Raw genomic sequence first — 26,893 nt, forward strand, 5'->3', positions numbered from 1 at the left:
CATTTGTCCAGAGAACGAGTCCCCATCTGAGACTGGTTTGTCCCAAGCTTTTTTCAGTCACAGATGGAGTTTTGGTTCCTCTGGCTTGATTAGTTGGGGACACTTAATTTCTAGTGATATCATTCACTTGATTACAAGGATACGATTTAAACTGAACTGAGCTAGACAATGAGATTACTATAACTACAAATCGAGTGTTTACTATTGTTCTTCTGCATTAACTTCACTATTATCATTATGCACTATTTTTCTATTTGATACTCTAAAGCTGCTTTAACACTAATTGTAAAGTTAAAAGTTATTTAAATAAAGGTGTCTTGACTTATGTTATTGCTGTTGTCCCCCATGCAGGAAACTACAGAATTGCCTGTTGCTGAACCTAGACAAAGGTGACAAAGTTGTGAACATCTGATGAAGCTTTGTAGAGCTGTGCAAAGATGATGGGAAAGACAGATCATGAATCAAGAGCAGATTTTTAGGAATTAACTGAAGACAGAAGTACAACTTCCACCTTAAGTGCCATCATGGCCAGTCTTGTTCTTAATGAGACTGGAATGGAGAACTGTGGTATTGATGACTCTTTCAAGTACAACCTGTATGGTGTGGTGTACAGTGTTGCATTTGTTCTGGGACTTGTCACCAACTGTGCTTCACTGTTTGTCTTCTGCTGTCGCATTAAAATGCGTAACGAGACTACACTTTTCATGACCAATCTAGCCTTATCAGACTTAGTGTTTGTGTTTACTCTTCCTTTCAAGATCTTTTATAATGTGAATCGCCACTGGCCGTTTGGTGATACATTGTGTAAGATCTCTGGAGGAGCCTTCATCACCAATATCTACGGCAGTATGCTGTTCTTGACATGCATCAGTGTGGATCGCTTCTTGGCTATCGTTTACCCCTTCCGTTCACTCTCCATCCGCACCCGTCGCAATGCTGGTATTGTGTGTGGTATCATCTGGTTGTTGATACTCGGTGGGGGCATGTCAGTCACATTCTTCTCTTCCACCAACCAATCCAAAACTAGCACCACCTGCTTCGAGGGATTCTCCAAGAAAACATGGAAAACGTATTTGTCAAAGATCACCATCTTCATTGAAGTGGTGGGTTTCCTCATCCCATTGATGATCAATTTAGCCTGCTCCTCCATGGTGCTAAGGACTTTACGTAGACCTGCTACCCTTTGTCAGACTGGCACCAACAAGGAGCGTATTCTGCGCATGATTGTAGTGCATTTGGCCATTTTTATTGTCTGTTTTGTACCTTACAATTCTGTTCTGATTATATATGCCATGGTGCGGATTCGAGCACTCGTGAGCTGCTGGGTGGAGAGGCTTGCACGAATCCTGTATCCCATAACACTTTGCATTGCAACCTTCAACTGCTGCTTTGACCCGGTAGTCTATTACTTTACTTCAGAGTCCTTTCAGAAATCACTGACTACTGGGAAGTGTCAGGCTTCCATGCAGGAAAACGTGCTCCAAACGGAATACCCTGTATCCAGCAAGGAGAATCCTGAAACACAAGCAGTTGAACTCCACATATTGGCCAGCAATGGAAAAGATCAAGCCAGTGAGATCCAGTTCTGAGAGGAATACATAGTTCAGTCAGAAGGATATCTGTGAGTTTCTAGTTTCAGGATGTAACGTTAAATACAATGACTGGAATTTGTGGCATGAAACATCTGTGTCTCTTCTATGATCCTTTTATGTCCATTAGTTTGTGTTGACTAGTTGTAGGTTTACTAGGAGTTTAGTGTTAACACAGGAGTACCAGTGAGCTGAGTTACTCATCATTGCATTTTATTATGCATATGATTATTGCCACGCCATTGGTATTGCTAACAATACCGTAATGCTAACAAGTTTTGTCTTACTTTTGCATGTGTACAGTTCACTTTCCAAATCCAAAAAGCTTGGTTATCTTGGTTATATATTTTTTTTAGTACCACCTCAACTGAAGTTCCAAGAATACCGTACATTTACCAAAACGTGTCGTGCACACCCTGCTAAACACTCATCACTACCTGCTTCACTGAACTTGAGTGAGACACACACAGGCCGCCATATTTAAATCAGCCAGTGAAGGAACAAACCCAACTGTTTTAAATGAGTGCACATTCTTTTAACAATCAAAAAATGTTTTGTGGTCTGTTTGGGAGCAAAGATGTTCCTCTCTATGATAGTCAAGGAGAGGATGGGGCACAAGCTTCATAGGGAGACGTGCAATGAAAGCTTTTTCCAGGAGTCACTATATAGTTATCAACTATAATGATATGTGAATAATCCCGCCCACTCTAAAGAGATACTAAACTGCAGTGGAAACGCAAACCAAGCCGTGCTATGTTGTACTAGACTGAGTCGAGCAGAGGTGTTCAATGCAGGGGAAAAGCCATTCAACAAGGAACAGCACTTAGCATCACGTCAGGGTCTGAGCAGATGTACACACTTTTTATTGCTGGGGAATTTGCAGGTTTTTGAAAATGTAAGCTGTTCTTGCAGCTGTTTTCTGTTTGTATGTTCATTCTATGAATCAAATTTAAGGTTGGTTTCTGCGCAACATTTTATAAATGAGGTCCTTGAGCAAGTCACGCTAACAGCAGATATGCACCTGAAGATGTGAATGTACACCCAAAGCATTCACTCTTGTGTTAGTGTGGCTATAATAAATTTCCAAACTATGTTACTATTTAGGGTAACACTAAGTTAATTTTTACACGTAAGTACATGTACTGATATGGTTAGGGTTAGGATTAGGACTTGTCATAGGGTTACTTGTATGTAATTATGCATCAGTTATTAATATAGTAATAGGAAATACATGTGTTACAATAAAATGTTACCATATTTATATAGTTATGAACTAATTTGACCTGCACCGCTGCTGTCTGTGGCAGAAAACTGTTTACATTAATGTCTACTATAGAAGCCCTTGAGACAATGCTGAGAGTAAATGCCATTCAAATTGTGTGTAATATTTTTTTTAAGCATGTGAGAAAATGTTGTATTTCTGCATGATCTCGATGTGGCATTTTGTGTAAATAAAGATTAGGACATTGCATTAATGGTTGTCAAGTCATTTCACTTTTATAATGCTTTATTCAATCTGTGATATTACAGCCACATTTTAGATCCTTTAATCCTGGCCCATACCTAAACTTAACAACCATAAATAAGTAGCAAATTAGTTGTTTATTGAGGGACAAAAGTTGTTTTTTATAAAAAAAAAAAAGATTTTTACAAAAGTACATGAATTCACTTTATGAGGTCTTTATTCGCCCACCCCCAGAGCCATGCGATAATAATTACTTCTATTATTTATTTACTCATTATATATTCTCAGATTTGTGAGTTTTGTCAGAATCTAGTCACTTGCACAATAAGCATGTGGGATATCAGAAACTGGGTTTTATGTGAAGACGGAGGAAAATCCTCTGGTATTGCATCTACTTGACCAAATGCTTATTATTAATACAGCAATAGGTCCATTGTCTCAGACTCAAAAAGGATTGTGTCCAGGTCTCAAGAGCTGCCTTAATACTCTTAAATATGTTGTTGCAGGCCCGCTTTGGCACGTAATTTTCATTGGATTAAAGGAAAAGGCATTTTTTCTCCTACTCTACTTTTATAGACTTATTATGTGAATTTTTATGTTTTTAAAGAAATGCACACATGAATTCTAAACTTAACCTGTAGTATGCATTCATAAACATAAATTACTACATAAAAACATTTATTACTACTGATTCTACACAGTTTAATCACCACCTCAGCAAAGTCTGTTTCATGCTGTTGTATTCCAGTCACCTGTGGTATTTGGAAAGGAGATAAATGATCTAGGTTTATGTTCACCTCATAGCTGGAACTTCAAGCATTTAAATGATGATTCTTTGGAGATATTCTTCTGGCCTGAGTTGTTTGTGTGATTCAAAATGGCTTCATTTTGGGAAGGCAGTACTTAACATATTAAATTAGAAATCCAATACTGCATTTGTTTAACTAGATGCTGAAAAGGCATTTGATTTGAGAATTAAATGGCAGTACTTGATCAAGACTAATGGAAAGGATGGGATGGCCCATACACTCTTTAAGTCAAAATGACCGATTAGATTATTAAGTAAAGATCCAGTTCCATGAAGATATTCAGTAAAATTCCTAACATAAATATATTTAAACCTTGTTTTTAATTTTATTAATAATATGCATCGCTAAGTCCCTGAAGGAGGTAAAGGAGATGTTACATCATTGACGGACGTCATGCATTAAAATCTGTACTCCATAAATACTGTGTAGAGAACGGGAAGGACTGGGATGAGGGAGTTCCTGTCGTTTTATTTGCGTTGTGTGAAGCGTGACAGGATTCATTAAGATTTAGACCTTCAGAATTGGTGTTATTGAAAGAAGTTTTTTTTTGTTTTTGTTTCAATGCCTTTTGAGAAATGAATGTCCTTGACCTTGTTTCCCATACCTGTGAATGTTTCTATAACGTACTGTGTCTATGTACTATGACCAAGGAAACTCTTTTTCATTAGCAAAAGAAAATGAAGCGGAAGGTAGCTGCTCGTGATTTTCTGCCAGGGTCTTGTCTTTCTGTGCATTTTTCTGGTCCTTATGTGATCAAAAGCGAGGTGGATGGAAGAGATTACATAATTCATACCCCAGAACGGAGAAGAATCCCACTCTTGTATGTCACAGAATTCCTGTTTGATCTAACTGTTGCTGTTCCTATTTGGATTTGTTATAAATGATGGGAAACAACTCTGACCACTAGATGTCGCTAATGCGCATTTTATTCAAAGGTTTTAGCAATTAACAGTTTGGTGGGGTTTTTTGATTACTTAAAAAAACATACTAGGTTGAGGATTTTTTAATGCTTTATATATATATTTAGAGATTGCTCCACATTCTTTATGGACTAACGGTCAAATATGTTTAAGCTAACTGGGGTTGGATGTTGCAATGGTAACACATAAAACTCAAAATGGATTATTTTTTAATTTGCACACATTTCTAGACTTGTGGTGAATAATCTCTTGTGAAAATGTGATACACGTAAAAAAAACCTTTAGTCAAAACATGAAAACGAGTGTTGTCTCTAGAAAGGCAGAACATGAACCGCTCCTCCAGCTCGAGATGAGGAGGAAGTGAGATAAGATCAAGCCCTGCCCAGTTAACTGAATATTACAGTCATAACTTCTGGTTCACACTAACACAATATAACATTTTAATAAAAGGTGAACTTCTATTAAATGTACAAGGTTTTCTAGGAAATTGCATACGTTGAAGATCTTTTCTTCAAATAACATCAAAATTTCATTAATCAAGTATTTAACTAAATGTTTATATAGCTTGTTTTCCTTTATGACAGTGTAATAATCCTGAAAAGAAGTAAATAAAGATTAATAAAGAAAATATGAAAAGCAGGATTGCTACAGTGATGGCTTCCTTGATGGCATATTTACTCTAATAAATAATAAAAGCATATGCATATAACAAAACCTCAGCACATTACTTTATCACTCTTTCCCAGTAATGAATGAAGGAAATCACAACAGAAGACATAAGAAAGTACAATCAACAGCCTTCACCAGTCTCCACTAACACTGCAAATAGGATAAGATACTCAAAATGTACACATAAGCACAAAACAATATATAATTAAATTGACCATTCAAGAATACAGCTTGGATATTAACCCTGTTTATTAAATGCTGTTCAATAACGGCATATGCAAGATGAATTCAGATAACCCTAATTCAAAAGCATGAAATGAAAACATGCAATTTTAAACACAGCTAAAATCAACATATTGATCATTTATCACATCTAGTGAGTACGGCCTGATAAACTCTGAGGAAAGTAAAACGAACTGCTTTCTGCACACACAAGTCATCAATTTCACCTTACACAGTATTTACGTTTCAACGGAAGTGTTTTGTGCATCTTGTGTTACGATTTCTTGTAAAAGAAGTATAAAATGAAGCACATTACATTATAAGCTGCACCTTCTGAAGCGTGCGACAACGTCTTGACGCAGGTATGCCAAGCAAAAATAATCCAATTAATAAATGCACATAACACCCTTTAAGCACAAATAGAAAATTAAAAGCTATTTAGCAACATTAGAAAATAGCAATTTTATAACATGGATTCAAAGAAAACGTACCACATAAATGTAATACTCAGTAAGTCACAACAACAGGCTACATGTGGATTCTCCTCACTCAAGTTAAGTCGTGCTGTCTCTGTACTTTCTCTTTAATAGGCACATGATGTGCATGTTAATAAATGACAGCCCTATTTTTAACATTAATTGCCAGAAAACATAAATGACAGAGCCTCCACCTGATGCAGTCTCTGTGCATGGATGGATTTGCCATTCGAGAGTTCACCCTTGCATCTTGAGTTTTTGACATAGATTAAGTACTAGAGCCCTGCATTTAAACCCGGGTCCAATGTGCCCCGACTTCGATTACGATTTTCACGTCATAGTTCAGAATTTTACGTTTACCCTTATTTTAGGCATCCTTCAATTAGCAAAAACTGTACTCAAACAACAGGACTTGAATACACAACGTAAAATACTTAATAAATGAGACACATCTGAAGGCCATAAAGACAATGATCTAAAAGTAGGTCACATGGAACACAGTCCACGTGTCTGACGGCCGCCTTTAAAGAGAAGTCCTGTTTAATGATTTTTAAAATTCCTTAAGGTCATTTACATATATTGATACATAACAATGACAGCAGAGGCTAAAAAATACCATAATAACAATAAATATCCCACATTTATTATTATAGCGCATGTTTAATGTTTAAACACTGTTATAAGCTTGAACTGTTTTAGTATATCTATTCATTTTATTTTAGACAAGTTGTAATGATTTGAGAAGGCTATTAAGTTGTGATTGCTCCACATATTCACATACTGTACCACATCAATAATCAAAAAAATCTAAAAAGAGAAATTATGAACATGTTTGATCTTTGTTCATTTTAATGGTTGATGGATTTAAGGATATCTAGTAGGTGCCATGAGGCCAAAGTAAAAACAGTCTAGCTTCTATATGACTTGTGGTTTGGTCATGTCACATTGTTTTGAGCAAGATGTACACTGTAGTGCAAAATAAATTATGTTCAAAATAAAATGTACAGTATGTTTAATTGAATCATGCCTCCTAGCTACAGCCTGGAAAGAATCAGGTCAAGGTCCTGTATCCAGCTTTTAGAGAACAATTATACTGTATTTGCATGTGCTTTCATTTGGGTATCGATGTCTGCCATGTTTGCAACCATTAATGCAGTAAATTAGTGACAAACGGTTACCATTTGTTGTAACTAACTGACTGCTATGAAAAACATCCAACCTCTCCTGAAACAGAGATATCAAACACTTTTGCTTTTCATGAGACATCATGGGTTTTTTATAGCAGTGGCGTAGCAGAAGAATAACAATTACTTGCACGTCACAGCTAACTTCCTCCTGCAGCAGCAGACTGCGTGATGAGAGCGCTGGAAAGCACCGGAGATCATACCAGCAGCCTGCAGCTCAGTCCAACAGGGAGAGGCAAGAACGGTTATTTCTTCCTTTCCAGGTGCATTCGAGACATGCCTGGATTAAGCAAACAAACTATACCGTGCATTGCTTTTTCATCTTACATGGGAAATACAGGTAAAAATATTTTGTTGTTGTTGTTGCCCTTATATTTGATGAATTACATTTCAAAAAGCTTTAATAGTTGTTAAAAAGCCTCAGAACCATGTCTTTTCAAAGTCAAATCATTGAATCATGCTTGTGGTGAAAGAAAGAACTACATACATTGTCTCCTGGAGCCACAGAATAATTGTTTCAACTAAACAGAATATCTTAGTGGCAGACTCTGCAGTACATTTCTTATTTCACAGTAGAAAATAAAATCTAGAATGAAGAGCAATGAATTTTAACATTTGCATACTTGTGAAACCTGAGTTCCTTATTTGTTCAACACGTGCTTGCAGTTTTACTGTGCACCCAGCTTTGCATGAGATACTGGTTCTAAAGACCAAAATGTTTAGAACATTTTGTTAAACAAATGTTAAAATCACTGTTAAAGCCAAATGGTAGGCTAACTTATACATTCAATGGAGAAATAAGTTCAGAATACAAGACGAGCACACAAAGATTTGGGGGAGAAACTCTGCAAAGCCACAACCATCACATAAACACTTCCTTCACTCTTAGACAGGAAGGGAGTTGACAAAGGTATCGCTCCACAGCTGAATATACATTTTCACATATAAGCTCAATTCAAATAAATGTCATTTATATTTAAAAAGTAATATATATCTTTTATTTTAGATAAAAATGTTTACCCTTTAAAATATGTGACAGTTGCTTCAATATTTTTTATTATTCAACGTAATAAAACAAAAACATGCAATTGCTTCAGAATGAAATTTTCAAAAACTGCAGCAATTACTCAGAATTTTAAAGTTGCTTTCATTTCTTTCCAGAGTGATACTGTACAGTCTACAGTAAATTAAACTGCAGTTTCACCATGACTTCTGTGAACACATGTGAAGCGGTGAACGGATCCAGTTTCACCAACAACACTGTGAGGAAATCATCTATAAACCAGCTCTACACGTACTTTTACCTGTTTATATTCATCCCAGGCCTGCTGTGCAACACCCTGGCTCTTTGGGTGCTCTGTCGATTCGTGAGGTCAGCATTTCACTGCTAATCTGTTGGAGAGCCTTTATTATTATTATTATTATTATACTACATTTTTTATGTGCTTAAAAGACACTTTGTGTATACTTTGTGATCTTTAGGGTACTTGGCTCACTACACTTTTTGCACAGTCTGATTACTATTGTGGTATACATCATCATTATTACCATTATTTTCTAGCCACTCTGTTCAGAGTGCATTTCAACAGACATAAAACACGTGACAAGTCTGGTAACATAAAAAGCCAGTGCAATTCCTGTTGAATCAGTTGTAAGTTTAACAGAAGAGTACTGCTCAATATTTGATGCTCCATCAGGAGAATCTGGTTTTCTGGAGATGCAGGTTTCCTCTAATGCAACGAATTCTCTTTAATCCACAGCAAAAAGACGAAGGCCATCATCTTCATGATCAACCTGACCGTAGCTGACCTGGCTCACGTGCTGTCTCTGTCACTTCGAATTCACTACTACCTCAAACAGGACTGGCCTTTCGGTGACGTGCTGTGCATGCTGTGTTTTTACCTGAAGTACCTGAACATGTACGCCAGCATCGCCTTCCTGGTGTGCATCAGCGTCCAGCGCTGCGCGTTCCTCCTGCGGCCTTTCCAGGCCCGGCACTGGAAGTCTCGTTACGACGTCTGCATCAGCGGCGTGGTCTGGCTCGTGGTGGGCCTCGCCTGCTCGCCCTTCATCCTGATGAGGAGCAGCTCCAGCTCTGCAAACAGAAGCTGCTTCAAAGACCTGCCCATGCGCAAGCTGGGCATGATCTCGGCCGTCTCCATGATGGTGGCTGCTGAGCTCTCGGGATTTCTTGGCCCGTTAATCATCATCGGTTTCTGCACTTACTTGATCACGAAATCCTTGCGACAGCGGAACCAGAAGCAGCAGTCCACGAGCAGCACGAGAAAGGCCTTGCGCATGGTCAGGGTGTGTACAGGGGTCTTCCTCTTCTGTTTCGTCCCTTACCACATCAACTTCCTGCTGTACCTGATGGTGACCCAGAACATTATCATGAACTGTGCAGTGAAGCAGGCCGTCCAGCTCTTCCACCCCATCTCTCTCTGCATCGCAAGCCTCAACTGCTGCCTCAACCCTCTGATCTACTACTTTCTTACCACTGAGTTCAAGCTGCAGCTGTCCCAACACAGCAGCTCTGTGCTCCGGGGCCGTCTGATGAGCACCGAAAGCACGTCTTCCTGTCGGGAGTGATCAGAGACAGAACCTGATTTTGGTCCTGGATTAATATCTTTGTTGACCCTGGAACAACATTTTGATTTACCGGCCAGATTGGAAGAACCAGGTTATAGTTTTTGTGAAGTTTAGGCTTACGATCAGTGTATGGAGCTTAAATCATTAATTCAGATTTTAGGCATTACTCATGGGTAAGGTGAGGTTTAGGTGTAGCTATATGGTAGGAATTAAATTTTTAAAATTAAAATATTGTTTCAAGGTTAATAAAATATGTTGACCCAGGAACACAAAGAATGAGTGTTTTCTCCACGTGTATTAATTTATTTGGAATGCCAGAAGAATCCAAACATATCGATTGCCAAGCCATATTATTTTTATTTATCTTCTGGACCTCAACTAGTAGTCAGCAATACCAGCTCTATCAAAACTTCCTGCCTTCATTTTTTCATAGTTTTCAGTCACGTGACCGAGTCGAAAACCTGGAAATCAAAACATCCACAACTGCTCAGAACAACCTCTCAAAACAATAAAATACAGGTATGTGAACAAAATAAAGTTTTGGCCATATGCAAGCCATATTAAAGTGCATGAAACACTTAATGTGCATTAATAAATTTAAAACAGTAATATTAAAATATCAGATAATCTCTATATTAATGATGCATAGTTTACAAAGGAAAGCAGAGGAAGCTGGGAAACCATTTAAAGTGAACGTCTTCATCTGCTTGCCTGTACAAAATATACATCAGCAGTAAGGTGTTCAAGGTATTTTGAATCACGTAAAACTTCAACTGGCTTTGGTGCTTTTCAACGTACTTTGGCTGCTTAATTTCTTTATTCTCTATATACGACTTGCCCTTAGTGTGTAAATCATGCCTTCAGGCTCTGTACAAACTAAGGTCTATGCATTACATTGCTTGAACAAAAGCTTACAAACCGAAATGTTATTTACAGCCTTTTACAGCGCGGGTGAAGTATTTGAAGTTTAACGATGACCATCGTCAAAGACAAACTCATTTAAAAGAATGAAAAAACTAATTTACGACTGACTGCATGGCAGACATCTTTGTATAATGCAGATGCAGTATGAGCTGATAGTAGTTCTCTCACAAGATCAAAGTTGAACTGAACTGAGCCAACTGAACACCAGGCCTGGAACTGAAAAATAAATCATCACAGCTGCATGTTCATCAGGCTGAGATGGGACAAATCCAAACTTCAAACAAAAGATATTCTGTTTTTATGCTGTTCGTGTGAAATTGTTGCTTACATTTGTTTTGTGTTATTGTATTATACTTAAAACAAATGAGATTAAATATGTTCATTATGTTAAATGTTTAATAAATGAGTATGTTTAATGATGCTCCATTTAATACATTTTGTTTTGATTCACAATTGGATGAAATAATACATATAAAAAAACGAATGATGAAAAAAAGCTAAACATTAAAAAGCAAAAGATTTCAACATATCTCCCTTATTTACACAAATGACCTGCTATGGGATTGTTGTACATATCTGTGAATTAAATCATTTTCTTATTCATATCAAATGTGTAATAACAGAGAAGTCATAAATCATTTCTGTTAGTTGACATGTAGGTGTAAAGTTACTTATTGTAGACAGAATAAGGGACCATCAAAATATTACCACCTGTTCATTTACTTAAACTGATTTTATACACTACTGCATGTTATGTCATTTATACTCTTATTTATAGCCAGCAGGGCAGTGGGAGAACAGCGGCCCCTTACTGTTTTAACTACTAGATAAAGTCAAGGTAAATTGTTGTTGTATCTGTGGATTCTCCATGAAGCTCACACTAGTGAAGATAAAAAGGATTTCACAGAATGTGATCTAATTTTCAGCAGTAGAAAATTTTTTTTTTTTTTATTTAATGTAAAATTTTGTAGAACATAACAGTTTTCATAATTCTCTCATAAATTATGTAATTTTCACTAATTATCACATTATAGTCCTGCACGTCCGCTGCGTTCTCAAAACTCTGGCCATTTGATAATACCTAGAATTAACAAAATCAACAGCGGGCGCCAGATCCTTTTCCTATCTAGCACCTAAACTCTGGAACAATCTCCCTAACTCTGTTCAGGAGGCAGACACACTCTGTCAGTTTAAATCTAGATTAAAGACACATCTTTTTAACTTAGCCTACACATAACACACCAACACACTTTTATTATTCAAATCCGTTAAAGGATTTTTAGGCTGCAGTACTTAGATTTGCTGGAACCGGGAACACTACTCCTAAAATACGATGTACTTGTGACATCGTAAAAAGAATGGCATCTACGCTAATATTAGTCCTGTCTCTTTCTCAATCTGTTTTCAGTTTGTATCCAGACTAGATGGTGGATCAGCACCCAGAGATTATGTTCATCAGAGACCAGAACACCTAGATGCGCACCAGATCCTGATGCACACACACACACACACACACACACACACACACACACACACACACACACACACACACACACACACACACACACACACACACACACACACACACACACATACATATACATATATAGACATACATTCTGTATGGATGGGGTTTTGGTTCCTCTGACTTGCTTTGTTGGGGACACTTAACTTCTAGAGATTATCGTTGAATTGATTACATCCCTGTGATTATATTTTTCTACTTGATACTGTTCAGTGCTTTGATACAACCTGTGTTGTTAAAGGCACTATATAAATAAAAATGATTGATTGATTGATTGATGAACTATTCTGGAGACATTTAAATTAGTTTCACAGAAAAAAAGTACTTAAATGAGATGTTTTCATCCACTTTACCATATGCCTTCTGGTAGAAAATACAAATTATAAAATCTACTTTTTTTCATTATGGTTAGGTTAGCATTTCTTTGTAGGTTTATGCATTAATAATATTAATATTAATTTAATATTAATTTAATCTCTTTTAATTTAATTAATTTAATGTTTGTTTGGAAGCTTTCTTATGATTGCAAGCTTCAGAACTTGCAGGAACCAAACTAGAAAAACCAAACCAGTTACCAACATAACATAGACAGTGTTTACTTGACTATTATTAGTCCTTCACACTATGTTTAACTAACGTTTTTTATCTAATAAATGTATTAACATTAACCTATATATAGGTATTTCATTTAGTTTACATTGCTTTGCAAATAGTTACATTATGTCAGTGTCTTCTACCTTGTGTTCAAAGCTATATGGCTCTATGAAAACCCGATATGCTGAAAAGAAGTCTGTGGATACGATGTGATCGAGTCAGCCAATCACAGCAGCCGGTGCTTACAAAACACCCCTTTAAAGTGACTGCTTTTCACAGAGAGCAAAAATGAGGTTGGAAAATGATCGTTATAAATATTTGACATTACTAATAAAAAGTTTATAAACTAACCACAAGTTATTTATTGCAACTATATTTCATAGGTGTCTCATCAGAAAACCAGACTAATGAATGAATACCCTGTACAGGGGTAGAACACAAAGCTTAGCCTGCTTCAGCCCAGGTCTCCGTCACGCTCTAACGAGGAGGATAAAGGTCGTGACCTCTGGTGTCAGGTCACTAGAGCACCTCTTTTGAGATCTTTGAGAACTTTGCACAGCACCTGCTCTCTGGCCTCAGTTACATATATAAATATGTAAATATTTATTTCATAGACTAATCATTATTTTACTTCCCATTGGAACCCACAGGTACTGCCTAACCTACATCTTTGACACATGACCTGGTTTATTAAGTTTTGTGGAGAAGCCTCTCAACCACTGATCTTATTGTGGCCGGGCAAGTGAACTTGTACTAAATAAAAAAACACAAACACCGCCAGGACATCTAACAAATAAGGGTTCTTTTATTCTTGACTGAGCTTAAAAGGAAACTCAGCATTAATGTCTAATTCAGGGTAAGACAAAGTAAAGAAAATAAAAATAAATAAATTTACAGAGACAACCAACTAATTAACGTCAGTGGTCTTAACTTTCTGACGAGGTTTCACAGGATTACAGGCCCTTCAATTTTACCCGGTGCAAACAAGGTTACAAAAGCGGAAAAGCAGCGTACAAAACAACGGCGTAAAAAACAACGGCAGTGGCCTATATGTGCTCTCCTGTTTAAACAAAGAACAAAAAGAACATAAACATACATATCCCATTTGCGTATATATAGCTCCTTATAAGCATATTAATCATAAAATACACATAATGATACAGACTTTGAGACGATTAAATAAGCAACACTTACTCCGACTGATTCCACGAAGCACACAGCAAAAGCTCACATGGTCATTAACACTCGATCTCACATTTCGTTGCTCTCCTCTAACACAGTAAAGTATAAGAATTACTGCTCGGTAAACATATAATAACATACTTTACATTATTTAACACTTTATAGTAACTCACGCTCGATCTCCATTAACGTGGTCCGATTTTCCCTTCCCCCACTGGCGATCTCTCACGTGCAATAAGGCAACTCCTTTGTGATCGTCAAATGAAACCATGTACCCACACATTCACGAGTAGATATAAACTGGGATTTATCTCCTTTTAACAGTTTTATCAACTATTTCTTTGTGCAACGCTTTCACTCAGTTCTCTGTCGGTCGACGTGCACTTCTCTCTCACATGTGCGCGAACGCTTATTTCTTAAAGGGACAGCGCACATAACCACGTGACAGGAAATCAAAGGTGCATTGCCAGGGATATAAAATAAAATAACAGGTGAATTCTACCCGGTTACACTCTCCCTGCCTACAGTCAGCGTCCTCGATGACTGCACAATATAATTTATTCATCCACTAATCCTTGTAGTTTACTGGATGTATACAAGACCACCCCTGCTAACACTTGGGAAAGAACATCAGGAGTAAAGGACACTGCATTACAGGAGGATTTGGGTAGTCTATTTGGGTTACTATGAACACCAGCATTTGACCGCTGTGTTCTCACGGGGCGTAGGATCGGGAGCATCCACTTGAGTATTCTCTGCCCTAGGCTTCCGGGGCACAGGAACTGGTCTAGTCAACACTACATCTGTAGGTGAATCAGTCCTTTCAGTATCAGGTTGAAGGCTATCTTGAGCAGCCCTCCTCTCGCCACTCACTGCTCCATCACATGTTTCCTGTGCTTCTTCCACTTCAGCCCCAGCACAATCAAATGGTGCCACACCCAGTTGCTGTGACTCCTCAGGCATTGGGTCCTTCTCAGGATATATGGTTTCTTCCACAAGCACACATTCGGCATCTAACGAAGGCATCTCGTCCACCAACCCTGAGGTTGGTACTTCTTCTACAGGTCTCACTTTCCTCCGTGGCATTGGAACTGGTCTCGGACAAAGCCTAATGCCTGATCGATGTACTCGTTTTGCAGGACCACCTTCAACTGGCTCCACAGTGTAGGTTGTCCCATGCACTTCCACCACCTGATAAACTGTGGGTGCCCAGGCGTCTTGAATCTTGTTTCGTCCTGGGGCCGATAACGTAAGTACACCTGCTGCCCAACCAGTACTTGGGACAGTATACTCCACCCTCACGCTTGGCAACTCGATCTGCGGCTCTCCTTTCAGTGTATTCACGTGCCCTGGTATGAGCATCCCGAGCCGCTCCTTATGGACGGACAACCAGGCAGGTTCTTTTCTAGATCTGGCTCCTGACCCAACAAGGCATCTACTGGTAAGTGTGGCTGTCTCCCAAACAACATGTAATAAGGAGAGTAACCAGTGGAGGAATGTGGGGTCACATTGTAGGCGTACACCAGCTCTCGGGTAAGTACTCTGGCCATCTCCGCTTCTTCTCTGGAGGTAAGGAACGCAAGAGGTCGTGCAGAGTTCTGTTAAACCTCTCACATTGTGCATTCCCCTGAGGGTGATGTGGTGTAGTGCGGGACTTTCTCACTCCATATAGTTTACAAAGCTCTGCAATCACAGCACTCTCAAAGTTTCTTCCTGATCTGAATGAAGACGCTGGGGCACTCCATATTTGAGAAACCATTCCTTTAGAAGGATCTTAGCAGTAGTGTCCGCCTTCTGATTGCCGAGTAGGAAATGCCTGACTGAACTTCGTGAATACATCAGTAACAACCAGGACATTTTCCTGCCCATCAGACGCAGGTTCCAATGTGGTGAAATCCATTGCAACCACTTCTAGGGGATGAGAGGCCAAGAATGGGGTCCAAGGGGCTTGAATCTTGGGCTGCGGCATTTTGGCTAGCACGCACCGTTGACACTCCTTAACCCACTTATCCACAGCATTATACATCCCCACCCAATAACAACGCTGCTTGAGTAGGGCCAGTGTTAGCTCTATGCCTTGATGCCCCATTTGGTCATGGACACTCCGCAACACCGTTTCAACGAGACATTCAGGGAGCAGCAACTGTTGGCACTCCCCATAGAAGACGTCGTCCACCATTCTGTACATCAGTCCATCTTTCTCTTGAATCTTGTCCCACTGCTTAAGCATCAACAGCACCTGTCTGGACAAGTACTTCCTCTCTCGATTTGTGGGCTTCCTCTTCTTGTCCCAGAAACTTTTGAGCACACTGATAGTAGGATCTGTCTCCTGAAACTGACGAAGATCATCCTTTGTGTATCCAGGTAACGTTGGAGTATTCTCCAGGGTTCCTCCCCAGTCTCTCTATCCTCCATAGCTGCCTGTAGCATTCCTATTCCTCCCTCTCCAGGACTCGCTGCTAGCACTGCCAGATCTTCTCCGACTGCAGTCCCTGCACGAAGCCCACTACAAATAGCTACACATCCATCGTACTCTGAATCCTCAGTTTCCACGTTCATCCCTTCCAGTCCTGGCCTTCTAGAGAGAGGCGTCAGCTGCGGTGTTACACCTTCCAGGGCGGTACTGCACTTCAAAGTCAAATACTGCAAGTTGCGCAGCCCACCTCTGTTCAATGGCTCCCAACCTAGCCGTGTTGAGATGGCAGAGAGGATTATTATCCGTTAGGACAGTAAACTTGGATCCCAGCAAGTAACTCCTGAACTTCTCCACCACAGCCCATTTGAGTGCCAGAAGCTCCAGCTTCTATACTGCTGTAGTTCCTGTCGTTCCGCTCTGCCCCTCAACCTTCGACTTGCATAGGCTATCACAGTCTTACTTCCTCCTTGTTGCTGATACAGCACAGCACCCAATCCTAGATTACTGGCATCGGTCTCCAGCACAAAAGGTAGGGTAAAATCTGCATAGCCTAGTGTTGGAGCACATGTAAGCTTCTCTTTGAGATGCTCGAAGGCTTTCTGACACTCCGCTGTCCAGGAGCCCTTAAACAGTTTGTTAGCCTGAATAACACTCCCTGGTGGACACACTTGTTTACGACATCATGGAGTGGACCAGCCACCTTTGAGAAGCCCTCGATGAATCTCCGATAGTAGCTGCAGAATCCTAAAAGGACCGCAGCTCCTTCAAAGTGTGGGGAACTGGCCACTGTCTCACCGCACTCACTTTGTCTGGATCTGTAGATACCCCTTGAGCAGAGACCACATGCCCCAAGAATTTTACCTCGGACTGCAGGAAGTGGCACTTTTCCACCTTTACCTTAAGTCCGGCCTCCCTCAACCTCTGTAACACAGCCTCAAGCCTCACTAAGTGTCCTCGAATGTACTTGAATACACAAGCAAATCGTCCAAATAGACTAGCAGCGTTTGGAAGACCAGATCACTCATTATGGTCTGCATGAGGACGCTGGAATGTTGCTGGTGCATTACATAGGCCAAATGGCATCCGCTGGTACTCATACAGGCCAAATGGGGTAATGAAAGCTGTCTTGTGCCGGTCCTTCTCATGAACTGCTACTTGGTGATAGCCACTCGCGAGGTCAATAGATGAGAACACCTTGGCCTTACTCAAAGCATCCAGACTCTCATCTATCCGGGGTAATGGGAATGCGTCGCGTCTTGTTTTACAATTCAGCTTCCGGTAGTCCACGCATAGCCGAAGACTCCCATCAGTCTTACGGACTAACACCACAGGAGATGCATACGAACTGGAGCTTTCTTGAATGACATGCTTTTTGAGCAGACCAGAGATATGTTCCTTCACTTCCTGGAATTGGGTTGGGGGTATACGCCGGTATGACTGTGAGACAGGAAGGTCATCATTCAGGGGAATTTCATGCTTTACCAGCTCAGAATAGCCAAGGTCTTCATCAGAGATGGCAAACACGTCCAGGTATCCTTAGAAGCGCCTTCAACTCCGCCTGTTGGGCGGGGGTACCGCCAATTTGTATCTTCTCTAAGGGACATTGCGGATCACCGGTAACCCCTGTCATTGACCTCTGGTTAACCATAACCTCCTTGTGATCTGCAGAGATCCGATTGAATCTGACTTTACAGGAACTACTCTTAACTTGATGTCCATGGGCAAGTATCCCCAATTTCACCTTGGGTGGCAGCCACACATCTGCTGGGGACAGGTTTACTACCTGCACTGGGAATACCCGCCTACCAGGTGATACCAAGGTAGGAAGCAAGACCAAACCCCCTGGCAATTGTGCTTTACCTGGCTCAATTATACTTAAACCTCCTTTTCCAGCTACCTCTTTATGTGTCCTGGCTTGAATTGTAGCCACGGAGGCTGCAGGGACATATGCCTTACGTATGCCCGCCACCCGGACCAAGGAATTCGATTCCACAGAGGCAGCCTCTTGTACTCGGTTTAAAACAGCTCTCCAGTCCGCATCCAACGTCCCCTCCAAAGCATGGTCAAACTCAGCCACAATTAATTGCTTACAACGCTGGGCTATGTTCATGCCAAGTATGCCTGGGGGCGGCAAGTCAGTCTTCCCTTCATTCTGGTCACGAATCACCAAGAACCCACAGCCAGGCAGAGTCAACCCCATTACCTGGATATCCAGTTCAACATACCCAAGATAGGGAAGAGGCAACCCATTGGCGGCAGTAATTTTTAACCACTTGCTTGTCCAATGCATGTCCTTGTCTTCCCCATGCAGATGTTCTTTAAAGAAACTCTCCGTCAAAGTACTAACGTTACTGCCAGTATCTAACAGACAGCGGATTGCTACCCCCCCAACATGAATTTCCACTTCTGGGCACTTACCCACTGCACGCTCCAGAAACCGCTCTTTTGTCAGTGTGTCAGTCTTTGAGCCATCACTGCCCCCTCTCATTGCTCGGCTCTTCGCAACGGAGGGACACAGTTTCCCGGAAGTTGGGACTCGGGCATAGCTAGCACAGGGTTTTCTTGGAAACGCTGCCCAGTGCATTGCCTGGCTATGTGCCCAACACCCTCACATCTCAAGCAAATAGGTTGGCCATCTCGGGTATATCGCGGTTTGAATTTGGACTTACTAGGTCTCTCTGCAGTTGGTCCAGATTTCTGAATCATGAGATCACGAACCGCATTGGTAAGTTCCCCGATTGCTTTTCCTTGTTGTGAAACTACTTTGATTACTTCTTGTAGGGCTACAGTCAAGTCATTCGGGATGGTGGCGGTCATCCTTGCATGTTCTGCCCTTTCCTCCACACTCACCAGGTTTCGATTTCGTGCCACATTGGCTGGACGAGGTCTCTCTTCTGAGCACCACAACAGAGCCTCCTCGCGAACTTCAAATAATGTGGCATGGGGTCGCTCTCTCACCACCTTGCGCAGTTCTCTTCGAAGGGCTGAATCTCTCACCCTTCAATAAACTGGTCTCTCAATGCCAGTTGCACATCTGAAACACAATGTGGTGCTTGTTGCAGTGCAGAGTTTAACATCAAAGACAGTGCATGTGAAAAATCCCGAAAATCTTCCCCATCCAATTGTTTCCGTGCATAAAATGTGTGCAGTAGCTGAGAGGTGCTACGTTTCTCCCTGAAAGCTGCCCGCAAATATGAGAACAAGTCTTCAGGTGCCCTATCCTCCCCATACACAACTTCACTTCATCCAAAGCTGACCCCTTCAAGTGGGAGAGAATAAAATCTACCTGATCTTCAACATTTAACCCCCTTACTCAGTATAACCCTCCCCAGTTCCTCAATGAACTCATCTACATTTTGGCAGTCTTTACATGGGTCCCCACTGAACGGTACAATTTGTTTCTCTCTTGGGATATACACATAGGACCTAGTATGAACATTAGTCATGTTAGCAAGAGCTGACATTACTTCATCATGTCTACGTCCCAGCTCCGAGATTTGGGACTGAAGCTGTGAGACAGGGCTACCTCTTTCAATGTCCATTTCTGGTGCCTCAGCACCTGCACCCTGAAAGTTGTCCTCCATCGCAGCTGCACCTCTGATGTCCTCAGCATCCATGACTTGACTTGACTGCTCCGGCAGTTTTAGTTCTCAAACAATCAGTTCAACACTGTCCTCCTCGCTGTCCTCAAGCTCAGGAGTCCTGATGCGCTGGCACCTTGTACTGCTGTCGCTTCTACCAGGATGGAACTGCAGGTCCTTTCAGCACTTAGTCGCCTTTTGCCACTACCGTTGTTTGCACTGTTGTTACAAAAAACTAAATCAGCCCCAAACAAAACAGAACCCCACTCCTGGTACCAAAATTAGATGTGGCCGGGCAAGTGAACTTGTACTAAATAAAAAAAACACAAACACCGCCAGGACATCTAACAAATAAGGGTTCTTTTATTCTTGACTGAGCTTAAAAGGAAACTCAGCATTAAGGTCTAATTCAGGGTAAGACAAAGTAAAGAAAATAAAAATAAATAAATTTACAGAGACAACCAACTAATTAACGTCAGTGGTCTTAACTTTCCTGACGAGGTTTCACAGGATTACAGGCCCTTCAATTTTACCCGGTGCAAACAAGGTTACAAAAACGGAAAAACGGCGTACAAAACAACGGCGTACAAAACAACGGCAGTGGCCTATATGTGCTCTCCTGTTTAAACAAACAAAGAACAAAAAGAACATAAACATACATATCCCATTTGCGTATATATAGCTTCTTATAAGCATATTAATCAGAAAATACACAAAATGATACAGACTTTGAGACGATTAAATAAGCAACACTTACTCCGACTGATTCCACGAAGCACACAGCAAAAGCTCACATGGTCATTAACACTCGATCTCACATTTCGTTGCTCTCCCCTCTAACACAGTAAAGTATAAGAATTACTGCTCGGTAAACATATAATAACATACTTTACATTATTTAACACTTTATAGTAACTCACGCTTTCGATCTCCATTAACGTGGTCCGATTTTCCCTTCCCCACTGGCGATCTCTCACGTGCAATAAGGCAACTCCTTTGTAATCGTCAAATGAAACCATGTACCCACACATTCACGAGTAGATATAAACTGGGATTTATCTCCTTTTAACAGTTTTATCAACTATTTCTTTGTGCAACGCTTTCACTCAGTTCTCTGTCGGTCGACGTGCACTTCTCTCTCACATGTGCGCGAACGCTTATTTCTTAAAGGGGACAGCGCACATAACCACGTGACAGGAAATCAAAGGTGCATTGCCAGGGATATAAAATAAAATAACAGGTGAATTCTACCCCGGTTACATTATAATAAGAGTGCTTTTGATGCACTAGACATTATTCTGCACTAGTGGTTAAGAGACTTCAAAGTTAGTATATATACTAACTTTATATCAATATACTTTATACTTTATACTCAATATATCAACTATTCAGTCAAAGTTGATATATTGAGTATTTATTGATGTCTTAATTTTCTCTGCCAAGCAAAGCAAAGACACAGAACCACTAAGAAGCCACTGACTCACATGTGCTGTTTCCCTCCTGAATGATCATGAAGCTGTATCCAGAACTCATTCACTAATCCCTATATAGTGTATGGCAGCTGAGTGCACTATATTAGAAAGGAGTAAACAACATTATTAAGTATGCTATATCACCAAATCGCACACAAAAATAACACACATGCATTGATTTAACATTCTAGGCATTCTATACTGTAGATGGTCATTTTTTTTTATATTTCTATAGTTTAATATAGTTAACTTCTATCTTCTTAACTTCTAATAATCTATATTTCTGCAAATATCAGCATGAACACATTTAATAATCAGTTTATACAAGTTCAGTAAAGCAAGTGACTCTTTTTGAAGGAATCAGTTAATAAATGATTCAGTGATTCACTCGTTCTGAACCCCATACTGAATGAGTAGGTACTTAATTTGAGTAAGTACTTACTTAATAAGAGTACATACTCTTCAGCCAAATCTTGTTCAGCAGATACATGTACCTTATTTTATTAAGTAATATGAATTAAATAATATTAATATTAATAATATCATAGCAATAACACTCAAAATGACTTTGGCATTGTAATTATACATATCCTCTACCCCAGCCTTATGGTTTCATTGATGGTATACATGATTAATTATTGAACAAAAATGAACACACATTAACACATTCATGATTTGATGTATTTATTATTGTCTTCCAGCGTTTTGTGCTCAAATAAGAAAACGGTCATAGAGCGCCTTCAGTCATCTGTTAACTGTACATTATTGTAGCTCTCCTGTGCCCCGCTTTTCTCAAATGCGTTGTTTTTCTATGACAAGCACAGTCTGCTGTGGTTGGCCAGAAGACAAAGTGCATTGTGATTTAATGAAGGCCACAAGCACACTTCGAAAATGTAATGTCCCTTTCAATTAAAGCGACAGTTGATAATGTCCTTAGTAATTTTAGCATCAGTTCAAGCCCGAAAGAGGAACAGAGTCGCATGATAGAACACAGAGCTTGTTTGTGTTTGCAGGACACCAACCGCATGTTAAGAAAACTGACACCACTGTGATGTGACCCTGTCTCTCTCACACACACACACACACACACAAAGGCCAGAGGAACGCTGACACCAACACACAACACACACTTACTCTTGTATTGCACAGACGTGCCTTTTTAAAGGATTTGGCGCCCGGAGAGAAGCCAATCCACCTGCAGCCGAACCCTGGAGCGACAAAGAGTTTAAATTTCATTTACAAATAATCAGAACAACAATCTATAAAAACTATAATGAAAACCTACTGACATTTTCTTCAACAAATTAACTGCATAGGATTTATTCAGAACGAATCTGCTGCATTGATCGGAGGTGATCTCCTGGTCTCTTCTTAAAAAGAAGCTAAAAAAAGTTTCCAACAGAGGTTAGATGTGTAACTTACATTCCAACATATCGATCTATCCTGCAGGACATAAGCTGACATACACTTGCTGCACGTCTCATAAAACCTTCAAAAAATCTCACTATGTGAGAGTAAGAGAAGAGCAGGCATATAGATAGATTTGATGATGCAAGAGAGAACTTCAGTCTGGTTTCTGAGCGCAGACACTGAAGCATGTACACAGAAAGTACTCACGAGTACTCTTCAATGGACAATTACACACAAAATGTTGTCGAATTGTCAACCATTCACATAAACAGAGTCAATTTCATCTTAAGTGAAGCTAAATGGTAGGGAGAACATCTATCAGTACATTGTATCCATGAATTCAGTTTTAAAGGGATAGCAGTCTAATTTAGTTGCAACTGTCCAAGTCACTAATATTAATCAAAAAACAAAAGTAAAACCACTCTGTTCTTGATTGAATCACTTAGTACTGACGATGTTCTTGTTCTTTATGAGACGTGGTTATATTTAACATAATGGGATGTTGTGTGTCACCACAGTGTGTCAGTGTCTATCATGGAAAAAAAACAACAAAACATAATTATGTTAAGTTATGTTAACGCTTAATAAATGCATTATACTATAACAAAACCCATTTGATTTTAGGTGACAAAATTTATTGTAGATTTAGATAGATTTGGTAGAAACCTTGAAAGGAAGCAGATTTTAATTGTTAATGAAAATTGGTCATGAAAATTAATGAAAATTTTGTCATTAATCATTTACCCTCATGTCGGTCCAATCCCATAAATGCTTTGTTCATCTTCAGAATACAACTAAAGATATTTTGGAGTAAAACTCCAAAAACATTTACTACCAAGTAAGCACATGTTGATCATGTACATATGTTACAGTTGTATGCTGTTTGTTGACTTCAGCTCAGCATTCAACACTGTCATACCCTCTAAGTTAATCACCAAACTCAGAGATCTTGACATTAACATGTCACTGTGTAACTGGGTTATGGACTTCCTGACCAACAGACCTCAGCATGTTAGGTCAGGCCACATCCGCTCCACCACTATCACTCTCAACACCGGCGTACCACAAGGCTGTGTGCTCAGCCCCTTCCTCTACTCCCTCTTCACCCACGACTGCAGGCCTGTGTTTGGATCTAACTCCATCATCAAGTTTGCAGACGATACTACGGTGACGTGGTGCAAAGACAATAATCTGCTCCTTAACACTACCAGAACCAAGGAGCTCATTGTGGACTTTAGGAAGGTGAGAAGAGGCACACATGATCCCATCCACATTAATGGGATTGCTGTGGAGCCAGTCTCATGCATCAAGTTCCTGGGAACACACATCTCTGAAGACCTGTCCTGGACCACCAACACCTCCAGCCTGGTCAAGAAGGCTCACTTTTCTTCCTGAGGAAACTTAAGAAGAATCAGCTGTCCTCAGCCATCCTGGTGAACTTCTATCGCTGCACAATAGAGAGCATCCTAATGAACTGTGTCACAGTCTGGTATGGGAGCTGCTCTGTTGCTGAAAACTGCCCAGCGCATCACAGGAACTCCACTTCCATCCATTGAGGACATCCAGAAGAAACACTGTTTGCGTCGAGCAAACTCCTCAAGTAGACTGAGGAACAGCTTTTTTACCAGAGCTGTCTCACTACTGAATTCTGCCCCCACTGATTTCCGCCCCGCCCACCCCCATCCCCACCCCATTAAAAAAAAGAAAAGAAAAAAAAACTGCACTGTTTAACATTCATTGCACTCCACTGAACATATCCATTGTACATACTCTTGTAAATTTGTCTATACATATCCTGTATATCATGTTTGTACATAACGATCTGTAAATTGTTTATACATGCCTAACTGTAAATTTCCCCTTCATTAACACATTCATCTGTAATTTAATTTATACATATTTATCTCCTGTACATATTACCTGTATGTGCACTTGTAATTTATATTTGTACCTATATCTTGCACTTGCTGCTTATTGCACTCCTGAATAGACCTAAACTGCATTTCGTTATCTTGTACTTGTACATGTATAATGACAATAATGTTGAATCTAATCTAATCTAATATCAGAAATGACTGGATTAGTAGGGTATAATATGTGTTCTGTCAATGCTTGAACAAAGAGATATCTTTAATCTAGATCAGTGGTTTTCAAACTTGTTCCTGGGTCCACAACCCACAGCACAATTTGCATTTACACCTGATTCAGATCATCAGCTCATGAGGAAATAGCTCTGTGAACTCAAATGAGTGTCAGATGAGGGAGACGTGCAAAATGTGTAGAGCAGTAGGACCTGAGGAACCTGACTGAAAACCACACATCTTTCAAGATCCCAAAAGATATGAGTGTTCTTGATACAAGAATATATATTCTTTATATTCATAAATCCATCTATGCTATGCTCTAAATTCATCTATGAGTAACCTTTTTTTAAACACACACATTTGATATTTTGGGATAAATCCAAAAAAGGACACAGTGGTTGGAGGAGTCATATCAAAGAGGATGGGGAAGGTCACCCAAAAAAAGAAATCCTTGAACCCTTGTGTCTCCAGTCTGCTTAAAAATGTATGCATTTTGAGTCTGACTTTATAAAAGTATTACGCCCCACACACTAATACATACCTCACACAGAGGTGGATTATGGAAAATCGGCATAGGTGTAGAGGCGACACCAACCAACTTGTGGCGATGAAAGCCGATCACGTTGTTGCCTCACGTTGGAAATAAAGCTTTGCTCGAACACACCACAAAAACTACAGCCGTCAGCAAACTAAACCTGTGTGTTCTTTACTCACGAGTGAGATGAGTTAGCTGTCTATATCAGCAGCTGTCAATAATAAATATTCATTATTCAAATGGAGAAACAAAGATATACCAGATAAACAGCCAACAGTCAGATTGGTGTGTCCTGGCCTTAATGGTTTTTATACTGTATGTGCTGCTGTTTTACACCAACCCTACCCCATTTTTAGATTTTCAAAAAAACACAATTTATTATGTTTTTTTAAGCCTTTAGAATTATGGGGACATTAACAGTGTTCTATCCATGTAAACTACAAAAACCAGTGCACAAACTCACTCACTCACACACACACACACACACACACACACACACACTGTCACGAATGAGGGGTCTGAGGCGTGCGGATCCAATTGCAGGCTTTTATTAAACAAAGGCATGGTCAAAGCAGGCAGGCGTCAAACAGGGCAAACAGGTGTATCAGAGGCAAGGCAACAACAGTATCCAAGAACAGGCAGAGGTCGGGTCAGGCAGCAAACAATCAGAGTATCAACAGACAGGCGGGGTCAAAACCAAGGAAACAAGAAACAACAATCTGATAACAATCCAAACAGGTGAACAATGCAACCTCCCACCAGGATCCAGTGGCTTTTCACCCGAACCATGGCCAGGTATGCACCTGCAATGTCTTTACTAACCTCAAGCAGAGCACCCGATCACTTGAGGATTACACCCAAGAATTTCTAGACCTGGCTTACCTCTCTGACCTACCAGACTGTTTGCTGATAGAATTTTTTCATGAGGGAATAAATCAGCCACTCAAGACAAAACTTGTTCGCGAGGGTCCACGTGAGTCACTTGCACAGTTTATAGAGTTCGGTTTAGTGACTGTGGGGTCAGCTTTCACGTTGGGTGTTGAGGAGGAAAAGGACACACGCATCAACTCCTGTAATGGCTGCCTTCCCGAGCCACTGCCCAAGATGTCTGCCTTCCCGAGCCGCTTCCCAAGATGGCCGCCTTCCCCGAGCCGCTTCCCAAGATGGCCGCCTGCCCAGCGCCGCTTCCCAAGATGGCCGCCTGCCCAGCGCCGCTTCCCAAGATGGCCGCCTGCCGTGCACCGCCT

General features: G+C 40.3%; 2 protein-coding genes and 1 long non-coding RNA gene across 3 annotated transcripts; 2 read left to right on the forward strand and 1 right to left on the reverse strand.

Moving 5' to 3' along the window:
- The first annotated feature begins 512 nt into the window (after nt 1-512).
- On the forward strand, nt 513-1,589 carry LOC122334188 (lysophosphatidic acid receptor 4-like). Its single transcript, XM_043232049.1, has one exon. It carries the CDS (start codon nt 525-527, stop codon nt 1,587-1,589), a length of 1,065 nt encoding a protein of 354 aa, XP_043087984.1. The 5' UTR covers nt 513-524.
- A 5,878-nt stretch (nt 1,590-7,467) lies between these two features.
- Nucleotides 7,468-10,826, forward strand: LOC122334187 (putative P2Y purinoceptor 10). Its single transcript, XM_043232048.1, has 3 exons — nt 7,468-7,674; nt 8,496-8,706; nt 9,095-10,826. The coding sequence occupies exons 2-3, from the start codon at nt 8,540-8,542 to the stop codon at nt 9,921-9,923; spliced, it is 996 nt and encodes a 331-aa protein (XP_043087983.1). The 5' UTR covers nt 7,468-7,674; nt 8,496-8,539; the 3' UTR covers nt 9,924-10,826.
- A 9,662-nt stretch (nt 10,827-20,488) lies between these two features.
- LOC122334191 lies at nt 20,489-21,056 on the reverse strand. Its single transcript, XR_006248725.1, has 2 exons — nt 20,903-21,056; nt 20,489-20,764 (listed from the first exon to the last, which is right to left on the reverse strand). It is a non-coding gene; the product is annotated as an uncharacterized LOC122334191 (long non-coding RNA).
- Between the last annotated feature and the right edge of the window lie 5,837 nt (nt 21,057-26,893).

The sequence above is a fragment of the Puntigrus tetrazona genome, unplaced genomic scaffold, assembly GCF_018831695.1.
Source record: "Puntigrus tetrazona isolate hp1 unplaced genomic scaffold, ASM1883169v1 S000000498, whole genome shotgun sequence".
Lineage (NCBI taxonomy): Eukaryota > Metazoa > Chordata > Actinopteri > Cypriniformes > Cyprinidae > Puntigrus > Puntigrus tetrazona.